Genomic DNA, 10000 nt, shown 5'->3' on the forward strand with positions numbered 1-10000 from the left:
ATTCATGAACCATCAAATCCAAAACAAAATTCTATGGAATCATAACATAAAAGTAGAAAAGAGTGTTCAGATCTAGTCATATCATTAGATTATATTGACAATTCCAAAAAACTACTCATACTATCATCATAGTATGATGACAGTTGGGCGGATATGCCCCTATCGTCTAGTGGTTCAGGACATCTCTCTTTCAAGGAGGCAGCGGGGATTCGACTTCCCCTGGGGGTACTACGAAAGGAAGTTGATCATGGATTATCAATAAGCCTAGAAGGAATTCTTCCTGGGTCGATGCCCGAGCGGTTAATGGGGACGGACTGTAAATTCGTTGGCGATATGTCTACGCTGGTTCAAATCCAGCTCGGCCCAAAAATTCGCCGCTCCATGAATATGATATAACCAATGATATAACCAATTTGTCCCCCAGAAACAAAAATACCTGATCCGTAAAAGAGAAAGAGTCCATTTTTGTTTCTCTATCCATGTTTTTCTCATTCGTTCTGATCTTTTCTTTCTAACGATCTAGATTCATAATACTTAATCAAAGCAAAGATTATGAAAGGAAAAATCGTTTTTTCTCAATGAAAGGTTGATTATCTATTTTTGGCAATAAAATAAAATAAACACAGGTTACTAGTAATCCGTGTCACTTTCACTATAGTCCATATCTATGTGTTCTATGTGTATATGATATCAGTTAGTATATCATTCGTGTCTCTGTTACAACGCGACGAAGAAAATGTTTTTCTGAAACCATTAAGAATATGTATACCATACACCTCGCTGGGATTGTAGTTCAATTGGTCAGAGCACCGCCCTGTCAAGGCGGAAGCTGCGGGTTCGAGCCCCGTCAGTCCCGAACTAGGATCCGACCGATGAATGGAGAAATGAATTTATCTATTTTCCGTGAAAAAGGAGACAGGGGGCAAGATCTAATCCCCAGTGGAGATCCTTATTTCTTTTGTTTTTCATTTCGCATTTATCATCAGACAAATACAGGAATTTCCATTTCTTCCACTAGTGCCGAGTGATAAGGGAGAGACATAACATATATAGATTCGTACAATCGGTGGTATTCCTATATTTAGTATTTTAAGAGATACTCGTCTGACTTTCTTTTTCGATTTTCTTGATAAATGAAATAGAATAGAGTGCTCCTATTTTTACCGAGAGTACATACGCAAATTGTATTCGTTTATTGTACAATACATAATGAACTTAACATAATTACCTCGACAGAGTACTTGTCAGGTTAAACGACAACCCTTTTTAGCTTCGACTTTGTTTGTGTATCCTCAATGACTAATTGGAAACAATCTATCTCATTCTCATTTAAATTGCACACTGAATTTTTGATGTATGCCTTCCAGTCCCAATCGAAGAAAGAGATACTAATCAAATAAAAGAAAAGACCAAGCAACGTTCCTTTTTATTAAATTTGTTGGAATTATATTAGATCTTTTATACTTAACCCGTCCTTTTTCCATCTCACTTCTACTCTTTGGATCTGTGTGTGATTCATAGAATACCAGTCATATAATACCTCATAATTGTATGTACATAATTGTATGTATATAGTATAACGAAGGAGGAGTATATAAGGAAGACGGTAGGGTTATTTATAGAAAAGAAAAAGTGGAAAAGGATGAAAATTCAATGGGATTCTTTATTGGATCAGGAATCCCATTTCAGATTTAGTATGGATAAAGGATCTTCCTATGTTATACTATTCAATTCTCGACGATGAATCGATTTGATAGATCAGATATTGTTATTCATAATATTGATCCGATTCAGTATCATCAGGATGCAATTCATCCCATTGAATTTACAGGAATCAAATTTCTCATCTCTATGGGATTAGATCCCGAGTTATTGCGAAGTAAAAAAACAATGAGATTATGGAAGTAAATATTCTCGCATTTATTGCTACTGCACTGTTCATTCTAGTTCCTACTGCCTTTTTACTTATCATCTACGTAAAAACAGTCAGTCAAAATGATTAATTTGACTGAAACTTGATTTATTAGTTCTTATCAATGATTGAATAAATGAAAGAAACGGATTCAAACTCCAAGTCTTAAATGAAATGATCTGTCTGGAATCATAAGTATCTGAGATAATAAGTATCTGAGATAGTAGTATCTGAGCCGAGATAGTATGGTATAGTATTTATTATCCTATTAATGATTTTCATAGAAAGTTGTACTGTATACAGATATAGGCTTTTATATAGAGAAAGCCTATATCTAGGTCAATATACAATATGTATGTACATAGATTAGATGTATATCTAAATAGTACATCAAAATAACAGTCCAATTCTATTATTTTTTTGGCTACATTTACTTGTGTGGATTTCGATCAATTCAAAATAATTGAAGACCAACTCTTCTAATTCCTGGCTTTCTTAGAATTTATATATATATAGGTATAGGTCCCGAGATCTATCAAAGGAATCAATGGAGCAAGACAAAAAGAGTATGGGCATATTCTACTATAAATTAAATAAAAAAAAAGATAAAAGAAAACGAAACCAAAGAAAAGAATCTTTTTCTTTTTTTAGATTTCCCATCTCAAGAAGTCATTGCTTGATCTATTAACAGATGATCTGCGGAGTTCTATTCCATGATAACTTCTTCAGATTTGAAAAAGAAGTAGATTAATAGAGTAGACCTTCCCAATTTTTTATGCTTAAACATGACATGAGATGAGTCAAAAAAAGCATAAAAAAATCTCTAGGAGTCTAAAAAAAAGGTGAAATGCGCGATATGTGGATCGCTCAACGGAAGAAAGATCTAATCTTATTATGTGTAGAACCTCTTTGGACAACAACTAGTCATTTCCAATAGAAAGTATGTATTGTCGTAATCTAATATAATTAGAATAGCGGAACGGCTTTCTCTTCTCTTAGAACAGTAAAAGTAAAGAAAGAGGGAAACAAATAAAGAAAAAAAGAAAAAACCAATTTCAGATTTTTTCTTTTTGTAATATCCATAATTCTGGTAAGAGCTGGTTTATCAAAATAGAATATTTAGGAAGAATTCGGTTGGAAAAAATTTCCTATCATGCGTAGATTTAGGTTTCGAAATACAACTATAGTAATCATTCATTCTTTGATCGAATGGTTATTATTCATTATTGTATTTTCTTATTCATTACTGTATTTCAGTATAATTTTGAAACAGAGACATTCTTTTTTTAAAGCTTTGCAAAACGATCAATTAAACAATTGATAGAATTCAATTACTCAATCGATTACTCGATTAGTAGTACCCCTAGAGTCCACTCCTTCCCCATACTACGAGTGAGAGGGAAAATGTAAAGACTACCATTAAAGCAGCCCAAGCGAGACTTACTATATCCATATAAATTATGTCTCCTATCTCTATGAAGGAATTATTCCATTATTGATCAATAATCATAGTGGAATCAATGGCGCAGAGTCAAAATGGAATTCTGACTTAACTTAAGGCTATTGATGAACCAATCCAATGAATCTACTCGTAACAAGATTATAAGATTTCTGGTAGAATCGGGAAGCATTAAGCATAAATACAATACACACACCTTTTCTCGGAAAATGAAATAACAAAGGAATACTCCTATCCCAATGGAACATGTAGGAGTACTAAGACCTATTGTTTGTTACCCTTTTTCATAAGCAAAAGACATCAAAATATACCATCAAGATAGATAACTATCTATCAGATACCTCTATTTCCTATTTGATCTAAGCCTTACTGTTTTTTTTGTGAAAGAATGGGGAGACACCATCACCAGTATTACATACATTCTTTCTTTTTTTCGTAATCCCCCTATCTTACACGGGCAAAGAAATTCCTACACGGGCAAAGAAATTTTTTTGTTTCTTCAACTTTTACTTTTACTCTTTACTCAATAAGAGCCGACCAACTATCCTGATTGAATGTTTGAGTACTCAGAGACTCTCGTGAGTCTGGATACAAAGTATCTTCAGTCCTTTCCACAACTTCTAAATTGATTTCCCATCAGCCTATCCAATCGAATTCCAGACAGAGTCAGTAGACACAACGGTGGTAGTGTAAAATAATTAGGAATTCTTGATAGTCTTTCGTACAATCTCTTCTTCAATCCTAGTAGCAAAAATGGAGTGTCCTTTAGGAACCTTTGGATACCAAGATTTCCGACCTCTTACTTTCGTAGTTTTGAATCCCAGAATTTACTTTCACTATTTATTTATTCTACTTATAAAATAAATGTCCGAACCAATCATAATCATATTAAAATCATAATCATATTAATAAGTAAGGCTTACTTCATCCCTATTTGTACCGGTTTGGGCCACACCCAAAGCCCGGATTTTTAGAAAAAAATTGACTTTCTTTAAAAAAATTGACTTTCTTTATAGAACTACAGATTCTAAAAATAAAGTATCGATAGGCTTATCCTTTTGCCTCTCCTTCTCCGGGGACAGAATTCGTCGAGTTAAATCAGCAGAATAAGAAATCCCAAGTTTTTTGTTGATCAGGCGACACCCAGATTTGAACTGGGGATAAAGGATTTGCAGTCCCCCGCCTTACCACTTGGCCATGTCGCCAAACCAAATTCGATCCAAATAAGATAAAAAATAGATTTCTGGTCAAAGACTGAAAAATTCAGGGCAAATTGGAACCATTAACTATTTGTTTTGTTGTTTTGAATTAGCGAAAGGTTCTTCAATTTGTATCTCAAATTGTTGCGTTTCCTTAATGGCATAACAAAATCAAATTGATTTATGACTAATTCAGTATCAATTATTTTCAATAATCAATCTTTTTCAATTTCAATTATAACAATATAAATTATAACAATATATATGTGTATATGTAAACCTCAAAACAGAAATTGTTACACAGATACCGCTCTTATGTACATATCCCATATCCCTATAGAGAATCGTCGTGCCTTCTTTTTTCATTTTCTATATGCAATAGAAAAAATAGGAATTATGATATAGTGCGACCTGACTTCTGTTGCCACAAGTGAAATTACGATAAAAGATGTGATATGCGGACAGGTAGATAGCTATATTGGCATGCACTTAATAAATATTACTCCTATTACGCAATTCAATCATATTCTATATATTCTACTAGCAAAAAAATAATTCGAAATTTTTTTTGAACATGAAATGAAACTCAAATAAAATTAAGTATGCTAAAAAGGGAAACTCTATATTGTTCCTGTTGTACCTGTCGCAAATTCGAACTTGCGTCGAAAATGCTCTTCATTCCTCTGTCTCATTTCCGTTCATACGTATGAAATACATATATGGTATATGGAGTTGGCTAAAATTTCATGTGATTCAGTAAACAGAATATACATTCCATCATTGCTAGATCGATCCGTATGGTTCGATAAATAGTGAGCTAATAATGGGATTTTTCAATAAACAGGAAACTTAAGATTAAGATGCTCCGGAATGATGGAAATGAGGGAATGTCCACAATACCTGGATTTAGTCAGATCCAATTTGAGGGATTTTGTAGGTTCATTAATGAGGGCTTGACGGAAGAATTTCATAAGTTTCCAAAAATTGAAGATACAGATCAAGAAATTGAATTTAAATTATTTGTGGAAAGATATCAATTGGTAGAACCCTTGATAAACGAAAGAGATGCTGTGTATGAATCACTCACATATTCTTCTGAATTATATGTACCCGCGGGATTAATTTGGAAAACCGGTAGAGATATGCAAGAACAAACCGTTTTTATTGGAAACATTCCCCTAATGAATTCCCTGGGAACCTTTATAGTAAATGGAATATACAGAATTGTGATCAATCAAATATTGCAAAGTCCTGGTATTTACTACCGTTCAGAATTGGACCATAACGGAATTTCTGTCTATACCAGCACAATAATATCAGATTGGGGAGGAAGATCGGAATTAGAAATTGATAGAAAAGCAAGGATATGGGCCCGTGTAAGTAGGAAACAAAAAATATCTATTCTAATTCTATCATCAGCTATGGGTTCGAATCTAAGAGAAATTCTAGATAATGTTTGTTACCCTGAAATTTTCTTGTCTTTCCCGAATGATAAGGAGAAAAAAAAGATTGGGTCAAAAGAAAATGCTATTTTGGAATTTTATCAACAATTTGCTTGTGTAGGCGGGGATCCGGTATTTTCTGAGTCTTTATGTAAAGAATTACAAAAGAAATTTTTTCAACAAAGATGTGAATTAGGAAGGATTGGTCGACGAAATATGAACCGGAGACTGAATCTTGATATACCTCAGAACAATACATTTTTATTACCACGAGATGTATTGGCTGCTGCGGATCATTTGATCGGAATTAAATTTGGAATGGGTACACTTGACGATATGAATCACTTGAAAAATAAACGGATTCGTTCTATAGCGGATCTGTTACAGGATCAATTCGGACTGGCTCTTGTTCGTTTAGAAAATGCGGTTCGAGGAACTATATGTGGAGCAATTCGGCATAAATTGATACCGACTCCTCAAAATTTGGTAACTTCAACTTCATTAACAACCACTTATGAATCGTTTTTTGGCCTACATCCTTTATCTCAAGTTTTGGATCGAACTAATCCATTGACACAAATCGTTCATGGGCGAAAATTGAGTTATTTGGGTCCTGGAGGATTGACGGGGCGAACTGCTAGTTTTCGGATACGAGATATTCATCCTAGCCACTATGGACGTATTTGTCCAATTGACACGTCCGAAGGAATCAATGTTGGACTTATTGGATCCTTAGCCATTCATGTGAGGATTGGCCATTGGGGATCTATAGAGAGTCCATTTTATGAAATATCTGAAAGATCAAAAGAGGCACAGATAGTTTATTTATCACCAAATAGAGATGAATATTATATGGTAGCAGCGGGAAATTCTTTGGCCTTGAATCGGGGTATTCAGGAAGAACAGGTTGTTCCAGCCCGATACCGTCAAGAGTTCCTGACTATTGCATGGGAACAGATTCATCTTAGAAGTATTTTTCCCTTCCAATATTTTTCTATTGGAGCTTCCCTCATTCCTTTTATCGAGCATAATGATGCGAATCGGGCTTTAATGAGTTCTAATATGCAGCGCCAAGCAGTTCCGCTTTCTCAGTCCGAGAGGTGCATTGTTGGAACTGGACTGGAACGCCAAACGGCTCTGGATTCGGGGGTTTCCGCTATAGCCGAACACGAGGGAAAGATCATTTATACTGACCCTCACAAGATCATTTTATCAAGTAATGGGGACACTACTATAAGTATAAGTATTCCATTAGTTATCTATCAACGTTCCAACAAAAATACTTGTATGCATCAAAAACCTCAGGTTCCGCGGGGTAAATGCATTAAAAAAGGACAAATTTTAGCGGACGGTGCGGCTACAGTTGGGGGGGAACTTGCTTTAGGAAAAAACGTATTAGTAGCTTATATGCCATGGGAGGGTTACAATTCTGAAGACGCAGTACTAATTAGCGAACGTCTGGTATATGAAGATATTTATACTTCTTTTCACATCCGGAAATATGAAATTCAGACTCATGTGACAAGCCAAGGACCTGAAAGAATCACTAAGGAAATACCACATCTAGAGGCTCATTTACTCCGCAATTTAGACAGAAATGGAGTTGTGATGCTGGGATCTTGGGTAGAAACAGGTGATATTTTAGTAGGTAAATTAACACCTCAGACAGCAAACGAATCGTCGTATGCTCCAGAGGATAGATTATTACGAGCCATACTTGGAATTCAGGTATCCACTGCAAAAGAAACTTCTCTAAAACTACCTATAGGCGGAAGAGGTCGCGTTATTGATGTGAGATGGATCCGGAAAAAGGGGGGTTCCTGTTATAATTCAGAAATGATTCGTGTATATATTTCACAGAAACGTGAAATCAAAGTAGGTGATAAAGTAGCTGGAAGACATGGGAATAAGGGTATCATTTCAAAAATTTTGCCTAGACAAGATATGCCCTATTTGCAAGATGGAACACCTGTTGATATGGTCTTCAACCCATTAGGAGTACCATCACGAATGAATGTGGGACAGATATTTGAATGCTCGCTCGGGTTAGCGGGGGATCTGCTAAAGAGACATTATAGAATAGCACCTTTTGATGAGAGATATGAGCAAGAGGCTTCGAGAAAACTAGTGTTTTCCGAATTATATGAAGCCAGTAAGCAAACAAAAAATCCATGGGTATTTGAACCCGAATATCCGGGAAAAAGCAGAATATTTGATGGAAGAACAGGAAATCCTTTTGAACAACCTGTTCTAATAGGAAAGTCCTATATTTTAAAATTAATTCATCAAGTTGATGATAAAATCCATGGACGTTCTAGTGGACATTACGCACTTGTTACACAACAACCCCTTAGAGGAAGGGCGAAGCAAGGGGGACAACGAGTAGGGGAAATGGAAGTTTGGGCTCTAGAGGGATTTGGTGTTGCTCATATTTTACAAGAGATGCTTACTTATAAATCTGATCATATTAGAGCTCGTCAAGAAGTACTTGGTGCTACGATCATTGGAGGAAGAGTATCTAACCCAGAAGATGCTCCAGAATCTTTTCGATTGCTCGTTCGAGAACTACGATCTTTAGCTCTAGAACTGAATCATTTCCTTGTATCTGAGAAGAACTTCCAGATTAATAGGAAGGAAGCTTGATCTGAATGAATCAGAATTTCTATTCTATGATTGACCGGTATAAACATCAACAACTTCGAATTGGACTAGTTTCTCCTCAACAAATAAAGGCTTGGGCCAACAAAATTTTACCTAATGGAGAGATAGTTGGAGAGGTGACAAAGCCCTATACGTTTCATTATAAGACCAATAAACCAGAAAAAGATGGATTGTTTTGTGAAAGAATCTCTGGGCCCATAAAAAGTGGAATTTGTGCTTGTGGAAATTATCGAGTGATTGGAGCTGAAAAAGAAGACCCGAAATTTTGTGAACAATGCGGGGTGGAATTTGTTGATTCTCGGATACGAAGATATCAAATGGGATACATCAAACTCGCATGTCCAGTGACTCATGTGTGGTATTTGAAACGTCTTCCTAGTTATATCGCGAATCTTTTAGATAAACCCCTTAAGGAATTAGAAGGCCTAGTATACTGCGATGTGTGATTTGATCAAAATTTTCGTTTTACAGATTCGGACTGAGAAACTGTCATCCCATTCAATCCGATTGGGGTGCCCCCGGCTCTGACATGTGTTTTGGGAGAAGTAAAAGTAACACGAAACTCAGAATTATAGGTGTATTCAATACTTCCAAATGCAAGGGGAATTGATCCATGGTCGATTCCGTATAAATAGGAATTGCTAGTTATACCTCGTGAAAAAACACTTTTTTGTGGAATCAGCTATTCCATTTCTTTATAGAGAGATTCCGTTTAAGCAAGCAAATATAGTATGGTTACAGAAGTCTATCTATCGCATATATGCTTCAAGGGGCATCATGGGATAACCATCGAGGTGAGTAGGGACCTAAAGGATCGAATAGAACGATATATAGACAAGTAAATCCCTTACGAGTCCCAAAGTATTCTTTTAAGGGGATTCATCATTTGACGGGAAGTAGACTACTCAAAAATCCTACATTTTTATTTTGTCATAAGTAATTCGGAAAATGAAAGTAAAAAAAGAAGAATGAATCGTTGGTCCTTAGTGGGAACTTGAGTAAGGAGTAGTTCTTTGTTTGTAGGGTTTTTCGAACAAACTTTTTAAATAAGAAAGAATCCCCTTTTTGAGGTAACTACTTGAGCCGGATGAAAGGAAACCTTCACGTCCGATTTTAAAAGGGGGAATCCAATCCTACAGGAACCTATCTCGATTTTTCTTTTGCTAGGCCCATAGCGAAAAAACCTACTTTCTTACGATTACGAGGTTTATTCGAATATGAAATCCAATCTCGGAAATACAGCATACCACTTTTTTTTACTACCCAAGGCTTCGAGACATTTCGAAATCGAGAAATCTCTACAGGAGCAGGTGCTATCAGAGAACAA

At 35.6% G+C, this 10000-nt stretch overlaps 2 protein-coding genes and 2 non-coding genes across 4 annotated transcripts in view; 3 read left to right on the top strand and 1 right to left on the bottom strand.

Annotated features, from left to right (window-relative positions):
* The window catches only part of LOC135656618 (DNA-directed RNA polymerase subunit beta), a 17764-nt gene that overhangs the window by 806 nt on the left and 6958 nt on the right, over positions 1-10000 (top strand). The window contains exon 1 of the mRNA XM_065175856.1: positions 1-10000. This exon is cut by the window's left edge and continues 806 nt beyond it; it is cut by the window's right edge and continues 6958 nt beyond it. Coding sequence (XP_065031928.1) covers positions 5431-8655 — 3225 coding nt within the window. The 5' untranslated portion in view covers positions 1-5430 and the 3' untranslated portion in view covers positions 8656-10000.
* Positions 783-856, top strand: TRNAD-GUC (transfer RNA aspartic acid (anticodon GUC)). Its single transcript has one exon. It is a non-coding gene; the product is annotated as a tRNA-Asp (tRNA).
* On the bottom strand, positions 4506-4576 carry TRNAC-GCA (transfer RNA cysteine (anticodon GCA)). The gene has a single exon. It is a non-coding gene; the product is annotated as a tRNA-Cys (tRNA).
* Positions 9149-10000, top strand: part of LOC135656619 (DNA-directed RNA polymerase subunit beta'-like) — an 8223-nt gene continuing 7371 nt past the window's right edge. The window contains exon 1 of the mRNA XM_065175857.1: positions 9149-10000. This exon is cut by the window's right edge and continues 7371 nt beyond it. The gene's annotated coding sequence lies outside the window, so the exon portion shown is untranslated.

The sequence above is a fragment of the Musa acuminata genome, unplaced genomic scaffold (assembly GCF_036884655.1).
Source record: "Musa acuminata AAA Group cultivar baxijiao unplaced genomic scaffold, Cavendish_Baxijiao_AAA HiC_scaffold_184, whole genome shotgun sequence".
In the NCBI taxonomy this organism is placed as follows: Eukaryota; Viridiplantae; Streptophyta; class Magnoliopsida; order Zingiberales; family Musaceae; genus Musa; species Musa acuminata.